General features: G+C 38.4%; 1 protein-coding gene across 2 annotated transcripts in view; it reads left to right on the top strand.

Annotated features, from left to right (window-relative positions):
- Nucleotides 1-6,258: 6,258 nt before the first annotated feature.
- Nucleotides 6,259-23,149, top strand: part of LOC126163075 (transmembrane protein 104 homolog) — a 97,143-nt gene continuing 80,252 nt past the window's right edge. Inside the window, exons 1-3 of one of the 2 annotated variants that reach the window (XM_049919980.1) lie at nt 6,259-6,839; nt 6,922-7,043; nt 22,539-22,641. In XM_049919980.1, the coding sequence (XP_049775937.1) occupies nt 6,795-6,839; nt 6,922-7,043; nt 22,539-22,641 (270 nt within the window). In that variant the 5' untranslated portion in view covers nt 6,259-6,794. The remainder of the gene's footprint in view (nt 6,840-6,921; nt 7,044-22,538; nt 22,642-23,149) is intronic. The other variant, XM_049919981.1, reaches the window with a different exon arrangement.

Raw genomic sequence — 23,149 nt, forward strand, 5'->3', positions numbered from 1 at the left:
GTCCACTCTGCTTTTTATGCACACTGACAGAACATGATCTTTTGTGTTGCAAAAACAAGTAGCGTTGCGACTAGGGCACTGATCACGCTTATGGCAACTAAAGCACTTTGGGAAAGACTTTGATGTGTTTTCCTGTCTACCAGCTTTCTGCCAGCGCAGCATGCCACTGTTTGTTTCTGTAAATGATATCACATGTTGTGTCACACTGGTCCAGTGGCCACGAAAGTGTTCATGTTCCACGGTACTACTAACACTGTCACTATCCAATTCGTTATTATTTGGCATTTGTATCTCACACTTGATCACTAAATCATAAGTGTCTTGAGCCTCAATTAACTGTAATACCGTATCTAAAGAAGGATCAGATTGTTTCAAGGTAGCAACACGAATTTTGTCCTCGCAAATATTTTGAGTTATAGCGTCACACAGCATGACATTGCTGTATGATTGTCCACAATGACACAAAAATTTGCAATGTTTAATTAAACCTTTTAATAAGTGATCCACTGTTTATGAGTTTGACCTGCTGCCCACTAAAGGTGGAAAAACTTGAACTTTGCAGCAGCTAAGAGGGTTTGTTCATGAAAGTAAGTGATTAACTTGTTAACTAAAGTCTCAAACTTTAAATCTTTTGATTCCTTGTCAGGAAACAATTTCACTAGGAGCCTGTAAACTTCCCTGCCCACTAAAGGAAGAAAAAATGTTTTGCTGTTGGTGCCTTTCTACTGGTGTACCTCCATACGAGTCATCAGTTGAGCTAAGTATTCCGACTAGTCCTCATAATGTTTGTTGAAACTGTGGAATGGTGGAATGGCAGATGAAGTCTACATCTGAGGCTTCTCTGCTGCTTGTAGATTCTGCAGTTGTTATTATGTTAGCTGCACCACGTTTTGCAGCAACTGCTGGATTTGCTCACTCTGTAACTGAATAACACACATTAGAGAACCGTTTTGTGACGCAGAGGCCATGCCCCTAAGGAATATAAGTTAGACACCACAGACAAAATAACATACTCATTCAGAAGTAGTGTGTGTCCTGCACCAAAAGGCCACGCACTTTTGAACGAGACATATAAAAAGAAATACCAAGAAATAAATAACAAGTAATAAGGGTTGGTGGACAAAAAAAAGTTGATTCTATAACTTGCACAGACCCTATCCTATCCTTGTCACCAGCTGTTGTATTGTTCGTTTGATACAACCACAGACGGTGATCTTATTCATTGCCATCCTCAATTACGAGTAGTGTGCTGAGGGAAACATTATGAGAGGACAACAAGGAGAACATTGAAACACTGATAACGGTTAGTGATGAGATAACACACATTTATTGATGAATACTCAACTTTGTACAAATCAGCTCAGGCAGCAGATTCTGAAGTTCAGCTACTATTCCAGTACCTAAGGGAGGACAGTCCTGTCCCACAGAATGTCCACTGATGGCAGGCTGGTGTGGACCCGCTAGAAGCAGATGATACTGTAAAAAGTACACAAGTACAAGGCAGTCTTCTCGGTAGTCGAGCTGACTTGGAACTTCCTGCTCTGCTGTGGCGCTGACACGGCGACTTCTTAGTGTGGCAATCACTGGGCTATATGGCATGTCTGGAGTGGGTTGTCTACTTTTCGACGTCTGTGGTTCTACCTGGTGGTGTGTGCTGTGCTACGAAACCACACATCTGTTGCATTTTCTCTGGTGTTTAAACAGGTACTTGCAATTTTTTAAATGCATACTGGGAGTTGGCCAAAATAAATGCATTATCCAGCATCAATGGAAAATATCGATTTCTTTCCCATGGCAAAAAAATGATTTTTAAAGTGGAAATTTACTTGCCTGTTTAATAGAGCAGTCCCAAATTAGTTTGATGTGATATTCATTTTTTCGGTATTTATTAAAGGAGACAATAAAACAGGAAGAATCTGTATTATTATGTGACTATCCCAGCAGATGGAACTGGGAGTCTGTCGCAGTTTGGTTATTTAACAGTTTCATGGGAAAGCAAAAATCTTTTTTTGGGTATTTCATGTAATTAGTGACCAAATTTAAAAATTTAAGATGCTGACATAATGTGCTCAATGAGAAGTATAATCTTATGTGAAACATTTGACGCAGTAAGACCAGTATTAAAGTCATAAGCTGGGTGTACATCTTGAGGCAGTGTAACTCACTGTGCACAAACACCCAGACTGCATTCATCCAGTATTTGAGAATGAGAGCACTTGTTTACCTGCAAAAAAAAACTAAACATAATATCAAACCTTTATGAAACTTTTTCTCCCTTTCACACGCCAGAAAATGATTAAAGGAAAAACAAATATTCCTTATTACACTTTCTCTGTTCAGGGAGTAAAACTGCCACATCATACACAGAGTTCCAATTTTTTTGTTGTTTACTACTAACTTATTTCGCAACACATTCTGCAGACAGTATCCACATGTAGCACTTAATGTACCTCCAAAATTATATCAGTATATGATACATGGATCAGGAGATATGACGTTATAAACACTGAGATGCAGGAAAAACTAGGTTTTACTTAAAATGCAGTGCAAATTATCTAGAATATATTGATCCAGTTTTGTTAATGACAGCGCTTAGCGATTTCTTCCCATTAACTTTAAACATAATTTCAAACTGTATCTAAACTTTTTTCTCACTAACATGCAGAGCTTTAAATATTTAACACATTTACTCATTTGTAAAGTAATCAGAAGTTTGAAGGTGTTTTATACATGCTAGTTCTATTCTTTAAAGAGTCGAATGTTTACCAGGAAACACCATTCCAGCATTGATTAGCATGGCGCCCTGCCTGGACTTTCTGCTACTGTCATGCAGCAGCGCTACTCAGTCGCTGCTGGAGTACTGGTTATTTTTCCTGTTTCACTGTCCCTGTTGATACACATCAATAAAACGAATATCGCAATATAATAATTGTGGATCTCTCCATCCAATGGGCTCATAAACTCAGCTTTAAGAATAATTTTGCTTTAAACTGGAAGCCAACTGGCGCTTTCTGTTGACACTGCAGGCCACATGAAAGACTTGTTGAGCAGTATTGATTGGGCTCACTCCAACTGCACACTGCAAAACGAAATTGCAGATTTCTGCCGAATCACCAGGAAAAATGTGCTTGATGATTCTATCTGTTTTGAATCTTCGTGTTCTCATTGTGTATTAATTAGGCCATAAAATCATCTATTGACTTATTTATATAAGCAACTGATAATTATCTGAGCTAGCTCCAGACTGACTTTACCCACTGAGCAGGTATCTGTTGCACCAAGCTGGCCGAAACTTAAACATTCGTACTGTGGTTTAACTGGTTTCTCAGAGTTTACAATACTCTTTTTATTATTTTATTACTTATTATCGAGTACAAATAGTCTTAGACAGTTGATGATGTATGTAGGAGGTGGTTAGGTTAGGATGGTTTGTGACATTGCAGGTATTTCAGTTTTGTGTCTGGGTCTATTAATCGTTATACAATCTATAAAAGGGGTCCCACATTAGACATACTTTGTTTTCGAGTGATGTACTTTAGCTTTGCAACACATCGTATGATGGGAGAGGATGTCCTGCAGTTGATAATGTTGAGTAAAATAATGGCATCAACACCTTCCAGTCTGAGGAGTCCATTAAGTCATATTACATGAAATTTCTGGTACATTTCCCTCAAAACCATCAGGAGCATTGGAAATGCCTAAAACAACATTTACATGATTCCAACAAAAATAAAAGAAGGAAGAAATTTTAGAGTTTGACGTGAAGTCAATATAGAGTTTATAGCAGATATAGAAATAAATCATAAATATACAGGAACATGGAAGAAATTTTGTGTGTCCTAGTTTAAGAAACCAAACCAGCATTCAACAAAAGTGATCAAAGACCCTAAAAAACTCAGATAAAAATGCCTAGGAGAATTAGTAGATGACGTACCATTATGTCTGTCTGCATTGACAATTGCAGTGGAAGAATTTTCTAAAATAAAATTTTCGAAATTAACACAAAACAGAAGTACAAAATAAAATTGTCAGAAAAGGATTTATGTACAACATAATGCTACATAAAGAAAGATTATTATTGACCTGCTGAACTTGATAGAAGGGTGGCAGAAGCAATCCATGAAGGTAGTTTACGGGAAGATAAAGCAAGGAAAAAAATTTAAATCGATTTGGTTCAGTAGCTCATAATTGGGGTACCCTCTTGAATAGAAGGATAACCACAAAACCAAAAGAATGAAAGAATGGTACACATCACAATTAAACAATTTAAGAAGAGTTATGCTCATGTATTGTGACAGGTCTCACAATAGCGAAGCAGATAAAAATATGTACAAACTAGCCAGGAAACATTATAGGTCTGAAATCAAGACAGCAAAATGCAAAGCCAATGACAAATTCATACTCAGTTCCACAAATAAATGCTAATCACCATGGAAGGTCATTAAAACAGAAATAAACTGCCAAAAGGAAGAAAACAGTATACAGATTCCTTCACATATATTAAATGCACGTTTTGCCAGTCCTGTCTCTTGCATTAGGATAGAGGAAGATGTGAGAAAGGCAGAAGCACTGCTACCTGCAATACACAGAAAGCTGAGTGATAAATTTGAATGGGCATTAGTAACTCCTAGACAGGTTAGTGAGTCAATAGCCAAGCTCATTAACTCCAGAGCTGAAGACTACTATGGTCTATCTAATTATGTTATAAAATATAAGATAAGAAATAATAATTCCCTTAACATGGGTAATAAATCAGATATAAAATGAAAATGTTTACCCAGATTGTTTAAAAATTTCTGTTATCATACCTGTGTATAAGAAAGGTGACAAAGGTTTACCTTACAATTACCGACCCCTATCGCTAGTATCCTCCAGCAAATGAGTCAGTGTTTTGAACTGAATAAACTGCTATGCTCCACACAGTATGGGTTCAGTACTGGTCTCTCAACTGTGAAGGCAGCAGAGAGAATTGTCACTGAAGTATACAACACCCTTGAGAATAAATCCATAATTAGTGCGAGACTGTTTGACCTTCAGAAAGCATTCGATACTGTACCCCACAATATTATTATAAGCAAGCTACAGTATTATGAGATAGGGGAGAGCGCTCTTCAACTATTACAATCTTATTTATGCAACAGGAAACAAACATTGGCTATAAATGATAAAAGATCCACTTTATAGCCAGTTACCAAAGGAGTAACACAGGTTTCCGTACTTGGACCTTTTCTTTTTGTAGTCTACATAAATGATTTGCCTTCTTCATTACCTTGTGACACAGTGCTGTATGCAGACGATACAATGCTAATCACTCAGGGAAACAACTTTGATGAATTACAGAATAATGTAACAATAGCAATGGACAGATGCATCAGCTGGTTTCAGGCAAATTCCTATCAGATAAATAATATTAAGACAGAAGATATTGTATTTAATTTGAATGCCCCCAGATATGAAATCAAATCTGTATAACTACTAGGGTTCCATATCGACCAAAAACTTAACTGGGAAACTCACACAGGCATGCTATGCAAAAAACTCTCACATGTAAACTTCTTGTTATATAAACTGAGACTCTCTGTTAGTAGAACACTCCTACTATATGCATACTTTGCCATCTTCAACTCTGGACTTGCTGATTGGATTATACTGAGGAAACTGCCCAATTTCAAAGACTGTGTTTAAATGGCAAAAAAAAAGCGATCAGATGGCTTGTAGGACTACCACCCAGAGACTCATGCAGGTAGCATTATAAAGAATTAAATATAATGACAGTCCCTGGCTTGTATATTTATAGTTGTCTGATATAAGTCAAAGAAAATTTAAATAACTTTGACCTTAGGATGGTAATGCATTCACATAATACAAGAAATGGACATACAGTTGACATACCATTGCCAGACTATCAAAGATTCACTGCAGTTATAAGTATCTAGCACCCACATTTTTAACAAATTATCCAAAAGTGCACATTCTATGCCCACAGATAAATTTAAAGTAAAAGTAGCAAAATAGATAAAAAGTAAAGTATTTTATACAGTTCAAGAATTTCAAGACAGTGCAGTAAATAATATTGAATTTTGATGGTGCTTTTGTGATGAAGTATATATTACAAAATTAAAAATATAATATTATGCAAGCAATTTGTCTTGTCAAAAATATGTATATATAGATCTATACAATGTATCTGTAACTTTTATTATGACACCGATTACATGTAAAATGTTTAAAGGTGAATAAATATGAGCAGTCTTGTGTAGCAACTTGTTGCGTCCCGAACAAATAACCCATAAATTTTGTTCTTAGATCTCTTATACATTTAACAGTGGAATGTACGTGTTTTTTAATATGCCGTGATGCCGTTTTAGTAAAAACCATTCAAGTAGATAAACGTCGCTTCCACCAACACTCAAGGCTTATTGACACAGCGCTCCCACAATCTAACATGGCGCTCCTGAGTACCGTTCCAGTCAAAGAGATAGAGAATACTTCCACTTAAACTCAGGTGTCTCGTGCTTAGTTGACCGTTACGTTAAACCCTGTGTAGGTACATCAGGTTCGTGGAAGTTTCTTTTAGGTAAATATTGTCTCAGCTGTGGTTGTTTTCCAACTCCCGAAAATAAACATGTCCATCTGCCACTGACGCATGTCGATACCGTTTTATCGATAGTGGCGAGGTACACAATGAAAAAATGATTTGATAGCTGGTGTGTCAGACTTTTACAAAGGAATGTTGGCGGAGATATGCGTGGTTTCACACTCGACTGTGCCAGTAAAGTTTGACGCGTCTGATTATGCCAGGAATAGTGTCACATGTGGAAGATCAGTACTCAACATGGGTATGTGTGAGGTTAGGTTTCGTGTCAGAGCTCGCACCTAGGTGCTCTTTTTCTACTGTTTGTTGTTAATTGCATTTTTCAGACTGGCCTAGTATACGTATTCAACCTCATTGTCGGCACCGGGGCATTAACTTTACCAGCCGTTTTCAACCGAGCAGGATGGCTGCTGGGGCTAACTGTCATCTGCACATTGGCTTTCATAAGGTATGTTTCTCAAAGACCTGTTGATCCCTATTTAAAGCACAGTATTGTATTCGATAAACATATTCAGTATTCCAGTATGGACACATAATGATATACCTACTCTTACTTCTTTATGTCAATTGCTGTATAGATAGTAAGCAATGAAGAGGTGGGTTTCCAGCTGATTGTGATACCCAGCGTACACTCAATCAGACATTACACGGTGACTTACAAAATGGAGATGTGTTTAGCAGTATTGTATTTAGGATGATAGTTGCTTTGAAATTCAGAACTTAATATGAACTGTGAAACGGCTGTAAATTAAGTTTTAGCATAAACTTAAAAAAACTGTCCATATGGGAAAGTTGCACATTATCGTTGGACGAGTCAGAATGCGAATTGGTGGGGGGAGGGGTAGGAAGAAAAGGAGATGGATGCTAAACTCTAATAGGGGAGCGACAGCAGCAGGTTCTAATGTGACACCACCACTAACACTACCTAATGCCACAGGGTCCTCTGGCAAGCTGGATCTGCCAGTAACTGGCCAACTTCCTGTACCACACATTCATTAGTTTTGTCATCGTCTTAAAAATTCTAGATGGTGCTGCTTCACTCTAATAAATGGAATACTGTGTAAACCCTTGCAATCTGTGGTTTTAATCCTGATGATTGTGTAGGCAGCTGTCAAAAACTAACATTTTTATATGAAATAATGGTGCTTGAAAACACAGAAGATTTAATTCAGACAAGCTGCCACAAGAGAGTTGGATGATAAATATGTCTAACTTCATGTAGATAAAAAATTTACTCATCAAGTGGTGGCAGAACACACCTAGAAGATTGTTGTGTTAGGCAATCTTTTGGAACCAGTAGTGGCTCCTTCAGGCAGAAGGGTTGGAGGGGAAGGAAGAAGGGTCAAGGAAAAGGACTGGGGAGATCAAGGAAAAGGGTATATTTTGTGAAAGTCACCCAGAACCATGGGTCAGGGGAGAGAAGGAAAGGTGCAGACCCGAGCAGTCTGTCTCTCCTTCTCATCCCTTACGGTAAGTCTCCCCTGACCCATGGTTCTGGGTGACTTTCCCAAAATCTACAGGTTTTCCCTGACCTCTCCAGTCCTTTTCCGTCACCCTTCTTCCTTCCTGTTCAACCATTCTGCCTGAAGGAGGAGCCACTGGCTCTGAAAGCTTGCCACTCACAACAGTCTTTTATGTGTGTGTTCTGCCTCCAATTGATGAGTGGATTTTTTTAAAATCCATCCAATTAAATAATTTTATCAATCTGTTGTTTTCATTGTTATAACTTCATGTAGAGCTGTTGGAAGCATAGTTTCTCTCAAAAAGTTTCAAATGTTGGATACTTTGCTGCAGACTGAAAATTTCTTTCTTGATGGCACGTCTTGACAGTTGTGCAGCTTGCCCCTCTTAGTCAATTAGTCATTTACAAATTTTGATCTTTGCTATATCAAATTATTCCATAACTCTGAGTGTGAAAGTTCTCATTAATGCAGAAGATATCAGGTAAAAGAGATGTACCATACATAATTTACACAAGTTTTGATAAGACAAGATGTTATGTTTATTTGTTATCTGAAGAGAAATGGCCTTAAGGAAGTGGAAAAAGTCAATAGTTGATTCATTTCCGTTTAAAGTACCTAATACAGTAATTTCCATAAATAAACACGTATAAAGCACTTATAATTTGTATTCTATTGTAACCAAGCATCATCAAAAGAAAAGTTAGGATTAGTTAACATGGCGATACCATACATAGATCGATGGCATCACTAACGTCGCACAGATATGAGCATTAAAAAGTGACCAAGAGACTAAAAACATTAACGACATAAATGGTTTTTGCTGATGTGTGTTCGTGCTATTCATGATTATTATATATCAAAAACCTGAAAATATCAAACCAGAGTGGGAAAATAGAGGGATGCGAATGTAATTATGTAATGTGCAATGTTTACAAAAACAAAAGAAAAATAGTTGTGACACATTGATTGAAACAAGAGTTACTCGAAAATTGACAGGAAAGTTAGGTTAATCCGGTTGTAATTCAGCCAGTGCACAAGATCAATTCAGTTCATTGCGTCAGAATATCAGAGGAGTAAGGGGTCAGCTTAATGAGTTCCTTATTTGTGTTGGAGAATTAGGGTTGAGCAAACCGGTTGATATAACCTGCCTCTCTGAACGTCATGTGACCACTGGTATAGGTATGCTGAATGTTGCAGGATTCAAGTTAGCTTCTTACTTCTGTTGAGAAAATATGGAGAAAGGCAGAGATGCCACATTTGTCAGAAACTGTTTTGATTTCAAGAATATTGATATAATAAATTTTGCTCAGAGCAGCACTTACAAGTTTGTACAACAGTAGTAGTATTTCATAAGTCCTTTATAATAGTAGGTATATACAGATCACCTTCCGGAAATTTTGACCTCTTCATAAAAAAATCTGGAAGCTCTGTTGTCCTATCTCACAGTAAAAAACAAGGAAATAGTGGTTGCTGGTGATTTTAATGTGGGTTGATTGAAAATATGTGTCAGTGCATAATTATTGCAGTCAGTAACATAATCATTCAATTTAGTTCCGACTGTGAACTTTGCAACTAGACTGTGAACTTTGCAACTAGACTGTGAACTTTGCAACTAGACTGTGAACTTTGCAACTAGACTGTGAACTTTGCAACTAGACTGTGAACTTTGCAACTAGACTGTGAACTTTGCAACTAGACTGTGAACTTTGCAACTAGACTGTGAACTTTGCAACTAGACTGTGAACTTTGCAACTAGACTGTGAACTTTGCAACTAGACTGTGAACTTTGCAACTAGACTGTGAACTTTGCAACTAGACTGTGAACTTTGCAACTAGACTGTGAACTTTGCAACTAGACTGTGAACTTTGCAACTAGACTGTGAACTTTGCAACTAGACTGTGAACTTTGCAACTAGACTGTGAACTTTGCAACTAGGATATGTAAATGCTCTGAGACTGGTATTGATAATATCTTTGTAAACAAATCTAGGGGAAAATATTATGTCACAAAACTAATGTAAATGGGCTATCTGATCACTACAAGCAGTATCTTCTGTTTAATGTTGAAACTTGTCGGGATAAAAAAATCTATTAAATCTGAGTACAGGAGTGTAACGAATAAGTCAAAAATTGAGGAACTCGGGTAATTGCTCAAAGACGTGAACTGGATATATGTTTACAATACTCCTGACTCAAATGGAAAATACAAAGCATTCGTTGATAAAGTTACCTCAGCTTTTGAATATCATTTTCACCTAAAGATAACTCGAATCACACATAAGTCAAAAAATAAACCATGGATTACACAAGGATTAAAGATATCATGCGGGACAAAGAGGAGAGTGTATCTACTTTCTAGGAACAGCTCACATAATTAATCGGGCAACAAAATTAAAGCAGTATGGGATAGAGTGAAGACAGAGACAGCTGGGGCCAAAAAGGTAAAGGAGCAGATAGCTCTAAAAATAAATGACATGTTGGTAACAAGTGCATGTAGTGTTGCAAACCTCTTAAACAAGTACTTCATTTCTGTTATGACAGCTTGGGGTTATCAGGTTTGGTGAACAGTGTAGTGGAGTATCTGAGATCAGACTTTAAAAAAGACTTCAGTAAAATGGAAATGACACTCGTGCCTCCCAAACAAGTAGCATCCATCATAAAATCTAAGTTTCTAGTGGATATGATTATACAACAACGAAGTTAACCTAAGACTGCTCATGCGAATTGACTTCTGTGTTAAGTTATTTGTATAAGCAATCAGCGGAACATTTCCGGACTGGCTATAATTTGCTGAAGTTATGGCTTACAAAAAGGGGAATAAAGAAATACCATCAAACTGTCAACCAATATCACTTTTGCTGGATTTCTCAAAAATATTGGGAAAGGTTGTGTTCAAGCAATCTCCTTAAGCATCTGATTGCAAATAATATGTTGTCCAAGTCACAGTTTGAATTTCTTAGTGGTTCTAATGTAGAGAAAGCTGTTTACACTTTTTATGAAAAAAGTTCAAGGCAATCGTAAAATGCGTTTTAGACAGGCATGTGCCGAGTAAAAACGGGGACGGGAAAAACCCACCGTGGTTCAACAACAAAGTTAGGAAACTACTGCGAAAGCAAAGAGAGCTTCACTGCAAATTTAAACGCAGCCAAAACCTCTCAGACAAACAGAAGCTAAACAGTGTCAAAGTTAGCGTAAGGAGGGCTACGCGTGAAGCGTTCAGTGAATTCGAAAGTAAAATTCTATGTACCGACTTGACAGAAAATCCTAGGAAGTTCTGGGCTTTGGTTAAATCAGTAAGTGAATCGAAACAGCATATCCAGACACTCTGGGATGATAATGGCATTGAAAGAGAGCATGACACGCGTAAAGCTGAAACACTTAACACCTTTTTCCAAAACTGTTTCACAGATGAAGACCGCACTGCAGTTATTTCTCTAAATCCTCGCACAAACGAAAAAATGGCTGACATCGAAATAAGTGTCCAAGGAATAGAAAAGCAACTGAAATCACTCAACAGAGGAAAGTCCACTGGACCTGATGAGATACCAATTTGATTCTACACAGAGTACGCGAAAGAACTTGCTCCCCTTCTAACAGCCGTGTAGCGCAAGTCTCTAGAGGAACGGAAGGTTCCAAATGATTGAAAAAGAGTACAGGTAGTTCCAGGTTTCAGGAATGGTCGTCGAACTGATGTGCAAAACTATAGGCCTATATCTCTGACATCGATCTGTTGTAGAATTTTAGAACATGTTTTTTGCTCGCGTATCACATTATTTCTGGAAACCCAGACTCTACTCTGTAGGAATCAACATGGATTACAGAAACAGCGATCGTGTGAGACCCAACTTGCTTTATTGGTTCATGAGACCCAGAAAATATTAGATACAGGCTCCCAGGTAGATGCCATTGTCCTTGACTTCCGGAAGGCGTTCGATACAGTTCTGCACTGTCGCCTGATAAACAAAGTAAGAGCCTAAGGAATATCAGACCAGGTGTGTGGCTGAATTGAAGAGTTTTTAGCAAACAGAACACAGCATGTTGTTCTCAATGAAGAGACATCTACAGACGTTAAAGTAACCTCTGGCGTGCCACAGGGGAGTGTTAAGAGACCATTGCTTTTCACAATATATATAAATGACCTAGTAGATAGTGTCGGAAGTTCCATGCGGCTTTTTGCGGATGATGCTGTAGTATACAGAGAAGTTGCAGCATTAGAAAATTGCAGGGAAATGCAGGAAGATCTGCAGCAGATAGGCACTTGGTGCAGGGAGTGGCAACATAGACAAATGTTATGTATAGTGGATACATAGAAAGAAGGATCCTTTATTGTATGATTATATGATAGCAGAACAAACACTGGTAGCAGTTACTTCTGTAAAATATCTGGGAGTATGTGTACGGAATGATTTGAAGTGGAATGATCATATAAAAGTGATTGTTGGTAAGGTGGGTGCCAGATTGAGATTCATTGGGAGAGTCCTTAGAAAATGTAGTCCATCAACAAAGGAGGTGGCTTACAAAACACTCGTCACAAGATTATTTGGTAAGCGTGATAGTGTTACGGAGATGTTTAGCAAACTCAAGTGGCAGACTCTGCAAGAGAGGCGCTCTGCATCGCGGTGTAGCTTGCTGTCCAGTATTTGAGAGGGTGCGTTTCTGGATGAGGTATCGAATATATTGCTTCCCCCTGCTTATACGTCCTGAGGAGATCACGAATGTAAAATTAGAGATATTTGAGTGCGTACGGAGGCTTTCCGGCAGTCGTTCTTTTCGCGAACCATACGAGACTGGAACAGGAAAGGGAGGTAATGCAGTGGCACGTAAATTGCCCTCCGCCACGTACCGTTGGGTGGCTTGCGGAGTATAAATGTAGATGTAGATGTACAGTGAGAATGTACTTAACTCATTAGATAATAATTTAACAGCTACTGGGGTTTCCTGTGACCTGTCAAAAGCTTTTGACTGTATGAACCACACTATTCTCTTCAGTAAATTGGAATATTATGGTGTCGCCAGCAGTGCTGCGAAATGGTTTGAGTCTTATCAAATTAACAGGAAACAAAGGGTGTTGTGGCAAAATACCTGTGCAGTAAGCAGTCAATCTTAATCTGATTGGGAATTAATTACATGTGGTGTTTCCCAAGTTTCCACCTAGGGTCCATTGCCTTTTCTTGACCTTTAATCTGTTAAATTGCCAGATGCTAAGTTTGTTTTGTTTGTAGATGATAAAAATATTGCAGTAAGTAGCAAGTCAAGTACAGATTTAGAAAGAGGTGCAAATCAAATTTTTACTGACATTAATAAAATGGTTTAAACCTAATTCACTGTCATTAAGCTGTGAAAAAACCCAACTATATGCAGTTCAGAACCTGTAAGAGATTTCCTTCCAGCATGCATATAATGTGGATACTTGCAGATCGGAGAGGTTGACAGTGTTAAATTTCTTGCATTACAATGTGATAAATTCAGTTGGCAAGGGTATACCACAGAATTGCTTAAGTGCCTACACAAGACTGTTTTTGCAGTGAGAATGATGTCAGATGTAGGAAATATAAATATGAAAAAATCTTACATACCTTACTTTAGTTCTATTGTGTCACGTGGGCTGATATTCTGGTGTAACTCATCAAACCAAGCAAAAGTTTTTAGTGTGCAAAAGTCTGTAATAAGAATCATTTGTGGTGTAAATTCAACAACATCATGTAGAAAAATTTTCAAGGAACTTTGTATTCTAACCACTACTTCTCAGTATATTTATTCCTTAATGAAATTTGTTGCAAGTAATATATCTCTGTTTCCAGCCAATAGCTCAATACTTACTAGCAATACTAGGAATAAGAACAATCTACATATAGACCTAAAATCAGTATCTTGGTCCAAAAAGGGGTCCAATATTCAGGAATACACATTTTAAATAAATTGCCAGCAACCATTAAAAACTTGGTTTCAGATAAAGCACAGTTTAAACAGAGTTTGGAAGACTTTTTGATAGGCAACTCATACTCTATAGATGAATATCTTAACTGGTACTGTTAGGCCAGATTAAATAAAAATGTCTGCTAGATTTCAGTTTTGACAGCACTTAGTCACAACAGTCAAGATTAGGTATTTTATATATGATAAATTTATTAATAGTGCATAACAGTGATTCATTCTGACAGTGTATTATTCTGTAAATATTAGCTGCTCCAGTTTACAGTATTGTATTCACCTATTTTCAATCTCTTGACAAATGATCAGGGTAACAAGTATTACATTCAAATGTTTTTGTTTTTTATGTTATACTTTCTGACATGTTCCACACCCAAGAGAATCATCTCATTTTTTGGGTCTGTGGAATGAAAACTAAATATAATCTAATCTGTCACCAATTGGTAATGAGGCTGTCATCTTCCAACCATTCTAGACCTCAGGAAATACTAAATTTGTCTCACTGCAACCTAATAATAGTAAAATAAAAAAGACTTCATGTAGGTTGAGTCACGTATGGACATATTGCTCATTAATCATGTCTGAAATAGTATGGCTGATCGGAAACATGTTATCGAGAGAAGTAGCCCAGTTGTTAGTGCACTGGAAATGCATTCGGTAGGACAATGGTTCACATTACTGTCCGGCCATCCTGATTTAGGTTTTCCATTGTTTCCCTATATCACATAAGGCAAATGATGGGATGGCTCCTCAGAAAGGGTTAGATTGATTTACTTCTCCATCCTTCCCTCATCCTAGCTTGTGCTGCATCTATAATGCCCACTTTGTTTACGAGACATTAAACACTAACCTTCCTTCCATTCTTTTTAACAGCATGTTTGCTGTGGTCCTCCGGCAGCAACTGTTGTTCCTTTGTGGAGTCTTACACAAAATGGAATTAGAGCTCCCCTAGGAAAGCATTCAGGACCTCTGTGACCCATGATGCTATGATGTTTAAAGATTTATTACTGTAAGTGGGTGTTAAACAATATACTGAACTCTTGATTGGATGGTCACGTTTCATTCTGTTGTCCTAATCACTCCTGTATTATCATTTACATTATCTGTAGTGTAAAGTTTATATGAATCACATATATACTTTCTGGTGTTCTGAATCACTTATATACTTTCCGGTGTTCTGATTTTAACAAACATAGATGTATTACACGTGAAAATACTATCTGCTGCTGAGTAAAACTGAGGCCTCACAAAAAAGTTGATGTAGTCATTAATCCAAATCGTGTTGCCATCATCATAAGGAGGAGACATGCTCAGAGATCAATGTGAAGCTATGGGCCATTATAAAAAATTTTCTGCTGTGTTTGCATAATGCAGGTTGCTGATGTGGGAAAGTTATTGTTCTTGTCTATTATTATTCATCAAGTTGACAGTGCCATTTTACAGTCCAGCCTCATTGGCATGTGACTTGCAATAGCCAATTTTTCATGCCAGAGGACTGTTGTTGACTGAAAACAGTAGCAAATTAATAATTTCTTCAAATGCAGCCAAGTGTTAAGAGCTTCCTGAATTGCAAAAGAGACATCAAATTGAACGTGAATTTCAAATATCCATCCCACTCCTCCTACAGTAGTATTCTGCCCTCCACCTGAGCTATGCAATATGCTTGCCTGGCCCTACTCTACCCTTGCTCCCAAACCCTTGCCTCATGGCTGATAAAGCCTGCAATAGACCCAGATGCGAGGCTTGTCCCATACATTCTCCTACTACCATGTTGTAATTTCTGTCAAATTATTGATAAGTAGTTGATCATGTTTGTAAACCCAGAATTTATTATTATTATTGTTATTATTATTATTATTATTATTATTATTATTATTATTATTACATTAATGCCCTCCACTGCTTCCGTTTTGTGATAAGATTGTGAGATCTCTCCAAGAACACATTCAAAATTTGTTCCTCCCTTATGGTCTGTCACCACTTGCTTAAAAACTCCATCCCTTACTAAACTGTTTGGTTCCTGCTGCTGTTTGGTGTCTACCTATCTCCTATCCAGTTTTATAAATTATAGAGCACAGCAATCAGTCATCCTTTTTTTTCCAGGTTTTATTCGGCAAATCCAGATTTCGGCTAGTGCCTAGCCATTATCTGTACACTATTTTCTAGTCGCAATACATGTCACTTCCCTGTTGTTCGGGCTTTAAAGTTCTTGGTATTCGAAGAACTTTCCTAATGGAAGGTAACCTGATCCTTTCAGTTATTACCAGTCAGTTTAAGCCCTGCAAGATTATTATACAGTATCACACTAGTGTGTGTCACACTTAGTAATGATAACTGACATGGCTGAAAGTGAATGAGGGAAAAGGGGGAGACAGGAGGGCAACAAATGATAAGTCACTTGTGTGGTAAAATTTTGTTGACCTGGCCTTGGTTATTCCAGCCAGGTTTACTTTTGTTGCTATAACTGTTGGCCCACCAATATGTTTTTCAGCATCCACCAGTATCAGCAGCTTTTCTGCATACTCTTTCTCATCCTGTATCACGCCTGTATGATCAACCAGCCCCACTTTCTTAATTTTCCCTCCCCTGGTTTCAACCCAGGATTCCCCCTTATCCCCCCTTCTCCCCACCACTTCCCTCTCCCCACCACTTCCCTCTCCCCACCACTTCCCTCTCCCCACCACTTCCCTCTCCCCACCACTTCCCTCTCCCCACCACTTCCCTCTCCCCACCACTTCCCTCTCCCCACCACTTCCCTCTCCCCACCACTTCCCTCTCCCCACCACTTCCCTCTCCCCACCACTTCCCTCTCCCCACCACTTCCCTCTCCCCACCACTTCCCTCTCCCCACCACTTCCCTCTCCCCACCACTTCCCTCTCCCCACCACTTCCCTCTCCCCACCACTTCCCTCTCCCCACCACTTCCCTCTCCCCACCACTTCCCTCTCCCCACCACTTCCCTCTCCCCACCACTTCCCTCTCCCCACCACTTCCCTCTCCCCACCACTTCCCTCTCCCCACCACTTCCCTCTCCCCACCACTTCCCTCTCCCCACCACCGCCGCTCCCCCCTCTCCCCTCCACCGCCACTTCACTGCCACAGGATTCCCCCTTATCCCCCCTCTCCCCGCCACTTCCCCCTCTCCCCTCTACCGCCACTTCCCCCCCTCTCCCCTCTACCGCCACTTCCCCCCCTCTCCCCTCTACCGCCACTTCCCCCCCTCTCCCCTCTACCGCCACTTCCCCCCCTCTCCCCTCTACCGCCACTTCCCCCCCTCTCCCCTCTACCGCCACTTCCCCCCCTCTCCCCTCTACCGCCACTTCCCCCCCTCTCCCCTCTACCGCCACTTCCCCCCCTCTCCGCTCTACCGCCACTTCCCCCCCTCTCCGCTCTACCGCCACTTCCCCCCCTCTCCCCTCTACCGCCACTTCCCCCCCTCTCCCCTCTACCGCCACTTCCCCCCTCTCCCCCCTCACCCCTCTACCGCCACTTCCCCGACCAATGCCACGTCCCCCTGCCACCGCCATGTGCGCCCCCCCCACACGTGTGTGTGTGTGTGTGTGTGTGTGTGTGTGTGTGTGTGTGTGTGTGTGTGTGTGTGAGAGAGAGAGAGAGAGAGAGAGAGAGAGAGAGAGAGAGGGGCGGGGGAGGGGGGGGTTGCTGCTCCTTGGTCTTGTGTTTTTTTAGACTTACATAATTGACAAAATCTGGATATTGGTCTCGAGAGGGAGTGCTGTCATCACCCTGAAAGATGGTGGATGATGATGTAACATCATCTTCTTCTTCAATTTCTGGGCCACTCATTTCTGTCTTACTCAGGTTAACTAGACCCATCTATTATAAGAAGCACTGCGTAAACAATACAGATCAGAGGCTGAAAACACTTGTTTCGTTGTTGAGTATTCAGAGCTGCAGATGGTAAAGACAGTGTGTAAGGGCAGCCATGTCAACCAAAACATGACAGCCAGGCTACATACAAATGTAGGACTTCATGCTATCTAGCAGCCAAACACTATCAGTGCAAAAATTAATATGAGAGGTTTCGTTTTTTCGAAGTTCTATAAAACTTCTTGAACAGATTCAGAATTTTAAGCTTCTGTCAAAATAATAAAAAGAGATAACTTGGCACTTCGTCAGCTGGTTAATATACACAAAAATTAAGAGGTGTAAACAATATAGCACAGAAAAGGCTGGGTATCAAAATGTATCTTCCATTTGCGGTTGAAGGATTACATGTATAGCCCCAAGGACTCTCTTCTTCCACAGTAAAACATTTATGTTTACATATATTTCAAATTTATGTCGCTACTAGCTCAAGCATTTGGGTTCAGTTTGTTCTTAATACAGAACATTGCTGTAACGTCAAAAACATGTATTGGACATTTAATGCAAGAATTTGGTTGTAATAAACTTTCTGTTAAAACATGCACTCATATCTCCCTCAGTAATGTGTCAAATATGAACATATTAGTTTTTGACAGTGAAATGTTAACAAGTTTCATGCTGAATAAGATTGCAATGTGAGTGTAATGCTTTTGAAATGTAATGCTCACACTGCGTCGTATGTGGCAAGAAATCTGTGAAGATTTTATTGCATTGACACATTATTACATCTTCATACCCAAACGTTGGAGGTTTGGTTATGTTAATAACTTGGATGAATGTTTGTAAACGTTATTTGTGACAGCTTTATCCCTTCACCCTCATTAAATATTTTCAGGACACATTATTATTATTATTGTTTCTTTCTTTCTTTTGTCAGACGTTATGTGTGGTCATAAATGGAAGGTGACGCGGACCTTGATCAAGCGTGACTTCCTTTTAACTGTACGGTATATGTTATATTGCATTTAGGAACTTTCGGGTGATTGAACGTGTATCAATAATTACGGATTTCTGTAGTTGTATATATACGTTTGGATGTAGCTGTATTGCATTGATGTACTGGTGGATATTGTGTGGTATGACTCATGTAGTTGATAGTATAATTGGTATAATGTCAACTTTATCCTGATGCCACATGTCCTGGACTTCCTCAGCCAGTTGGATGTATTTTTCAATTTTTTCTCCTGTTTTCTTCTGTATATTTGTTGTATTGGGTATGGATATTTTATTTCGATTAGTTGTGTTAATTTCTTCTTTTTATTGGTGAGTATGATGTCAGGTTTGTTATGTGGTGTTGTTTTATCTATTATAATGGTTCTGTTCCAGTATAATTTGTATTCATCATTCTCCAGTACATTTTGTGGTGCATACTTGTATGTGGGAACGTGTTGTTTTATAAGTTTATGTTGTAAGGCAAGCTGTTGATGTATTATTTTTGCTACATTGTCATGTCTTCTGGGGTATTCTGTATTTGCTAGTATTGTACATCCACTTGTGATGTGATCTACTGTTTCTATTTGTTGTTTGCAAAGTCTGCATTTATCTGTTGTGGTATTGGGATCTTTAATAATATGCTTGCTGTAATATCTGGTGTTTATTGTTTGACCCTGTATTGCAATCATGAATCCTTCCGTCTCACTGTATATATTGCCTTTTCTTAGCCATGTGTTGGATGTGTCTTAATCAATGTGTGGCTGTGTTAGATGATACGGGTGCATGCCATGTAGTGTTTTCTTTTTCCAATTTACTTTCTTCGTGTCTGTTGATGTTATGTGATCTAGAGGGTTGTGGAAGTGGTTATGAAATTGCAGTGGTGTAGCCGATGTATTTATATGAGTGATTGCTTTGTGTATTTTGCTAGTTTCTGCTCGTTCTAGAAAGAATTTTCTTAAATTGTCTACCTGTCCATAATGTAGGTTTTTTATGTCGATAAATACCCTTCCTCCTTCCTTTCTGTTTAATGTGAATCTTTCTGTTGCTGAATGTATGCGATGTATTCTATGTTTGTGGCATTGTGATCGTGTAAGTGTATTGAGTGCTTCTAGGTCAGTGTTACTCCATTTCACTACTCCAAATGAGTAGGTCAATATTGGTATAGCATAAGTATTTATAACTTTTTGTCTTGTTTCTTGCTGTCAATTCTGTTTTCAGTATTTTTGTTAGTCTTTGTCTATATTTTTCTTTTAGTTCTTCTTTAATATTTGTATTATCTATTCCTATTTTTTGTCTGTATCCTAGATATTTATAGGCATCTGTTTTTTCCATCTCTTCTATGCAGTTGCTGTGGTCATCCAATATGTAATCTTCTTGTTTAGTGTGTTTTCCCTTGACTATGCTATTTTCCTTACATTTGTCTGTTCCAAAAGCCATATCATTGCTGAATACTTCTGTTATCTTTAATAATTGGTTGAGTTGTTGATTTGTTGCTGCCAGTAGTTTTAGATCATCCATGTATAGCAAATGTGTGATTTTGTGTTGGTATGTTCCAGTAATATTGTATCCATAATGTGTATTATTTAGCATGTTGGATAGTGGGTTCAGAGCAAGACAGAACCAGAAAGGACTTAATGAGTCTCCTTGGTATATTCCACGCTTAATCTGAATTGGCTGTGATGTGATATTATTTGAATTTGCTTATATAGTAAGTGTGGTTTTCCAATTTTTCATTTCTATGTTTAGGAACTGTATCAATTTAGGATCTACTTTGTATATTTCCAATATTTGTAGTAACCATGAGTGGGGTACACTATCAAAAGCTTTTTGGTAATCAATGTGTGCATAGTGTAGTGACCTTTGTTTAGTTTTAGCTTGATATGTCACCTCTGCGTCTATTATCAGTTGCTCTTTACATCCTCGTGCTCCTTTGCAACAGCCTTTTTGTTCTTCATTTATAATTTTGTTCTGTGTTGTATGTGTCATTAATTTCTGTGTAATGGCTGAAGTTAATATTTTGTATATTGTTGGTAGGCATGTTATGGGGCGATATTTAGCTGGGTTTGCTGTGTCTGCTTGATCTTTGTTTCAGATCAGTTATTCCATGTGTAAGTGTATCAGGGAATGTGTATGGGTCTGCAATGTAACTGTTAAATAATTAATATATCTAAAAACAAAGATGATGAGACTTACCAAACAAAAGCGCTGGCAGGTCGATAGACACACAAACAAACACAAACATACACACAAAATTCTTTCCATCTCCTTCCCTCTTTCCCGATGAAGCAACTGTTTGTTGCGAAAGCTTGTATTTTGTGTGTATGTTTGTGTGTGTATCGACCTGCCAGCGCTTTTGTTTGGTAAGTCTCATCATCTTTGTTTTTAGATATATTTTTCCCACGTGGAATGTTTCCCTCTATTATATTCATATTGTTAAATAATTAAGTTAGATGTGAATGTGTTGAGGTAAACTTCCTTAGCCAGAAATTTGGTATTTTATCTTTTCCAAGGGCTTTCCAATTGTGAGTAGAATTAATTGCCTGGGTGACTTCATGTTGCAAAATTATCACTTCAGGCATTTGTGGCATCATCTTGTATGTGTCTGTTTCTGCTTGTATCCACCGTGCATGCCTGTTATGTTATACTGGGTTTGACCATATGTTGCTCCAGAAGTGTTCCATGTCTGTTATGCTTGGTGGATTGTCTATTTTAATGTGTGTGTTATCTATTGTCTGGTAATATTTCTTTTGGTTTGTGTTGAGTGTTTGGTTTTGTTTCCTTCTATTTTCACTTTTTTTGTGTCTTCTAAGTCGTTTGGCCAATGCTGGTTATTTCTGCTTCTTTTCATCTAATTGCTCTATCGCTTCTTGTTGTGAGATTTTACCTAACCTTTTACGTTTTTTTCCTGACATTTAATTTCTTATAAATTGTGTTAGCTGTCCGATGTCTTTTCTCAGTTTTTTTATTCTGATATGTAGCCTGTGTTGCCATGCTGGTTTTGTGGGTTTCTTCTGTGTGTTGGTTGGTTCTGATCTCTGCCTAGCGTGTATATTTAGTGTAGTGAGTGACGCAGACATTGATCAAGCGTGACTTCCTTTTAACTGTACGGTATATGTCATATTGCAAATACAGAATACCCCAGAAGACATGACAATGTAGCAAAAATAATACATCAACAACTTGCCATACAACATAAACTAATAAAACAACATGTTCCCACATGCGAGTATGCACCACAAAATGTACTGGAGAATGATGAATAAAATTTTACTGGAACAGAACCTTTATAACAGATAAAACACCACATAACAAACCTGACATCATACTCACCAATAAAAAGAAGAAATTAACACAACTAATCGAAATATCCATACCCAATACAACAAATATACAGATGAAAACAGGAGAAAAAATTGAAAAATACATCCAACTGGCTGAGGAAGGCAGACATGTGGCACCAGGATAAAGTTGACACCATACCAATTATACTATCAACTACAGGAGTCATACCACACAATATCCACCAGTACATTAATGCAATGCAGCTACATCCAAACGTATATATACAACTACAGAAATCTGTAATTACTACTACTACTACTACTACTATTATTATTATTATTATTATTATTATTATTATTATTATTATTATTATTACAGTTATTCTGTTCTGGTTATCATGTCTCGTTTGACTGATTGCAGCCTATAATTATCATTTCTTATTATTTCAGCTTCATTACCGTCACATTTGTGATAGAAACCATGGCTTCAGCAAATGCCATTATGCAGTGGAAACGTTTGCAGCAAATGAAGAGAGTAAGCCAAACCCTTCTGGTAAATGCTTGGTAGCTTATGGCTAAAGTAAACAAATCTTTTAGTATCTGTCACCTTTGTCATCTCCAAAAGTTCTTTGAGGGGTTGTGTTAACACTCAGCCTTCAGTTAGAGTATTGTCCCGTACTGTCTGTCACTGGACAGTCTGGGCTGCAAGTTTGTGCACTTTTTGTAGCACTCCCAGGAACAACAAATGGAGATAATTGTGTTGTTTTTATGAGCACTTGCTTTCAAACTGCCTACAATCAGAAACAGATGCACGGAACACATTTCATGAGCCCTTAGAAGAAAATGTTGCCTCACAAGAGGGGATGAAAGCAGAGATGGCCTTGAGGGAATGTAACATGGCATCTCCCAAAAAGAGCTTACACTGGAGAAATAGGCAGGAATGGGAAAATAAAATGAGGGAGGAATGTGACAAGGAATTAAAGGACCTGTGAGGTGTGCTCAAAAAATTCCAGAACTTCAACCACAAAATTTTTCTACAATTGCCTTTTACTTATGTTGCA

This window comes from Schistocerca cancellata, chromosome 2 (genome assembly GCF_023864275.1).
Source record: "Schistocerca cancellata isolate TAMUIC-IGC-003103 chromosome 2, iqSchCanc2.1, whole genome shotgun sequence".
Lineage (NCBI taxonomy): Eukaryota > Metazoa > Arthropoda > Insecta > Orthoptera > Acrididae > Schistocerca > Schistocerca cancellata.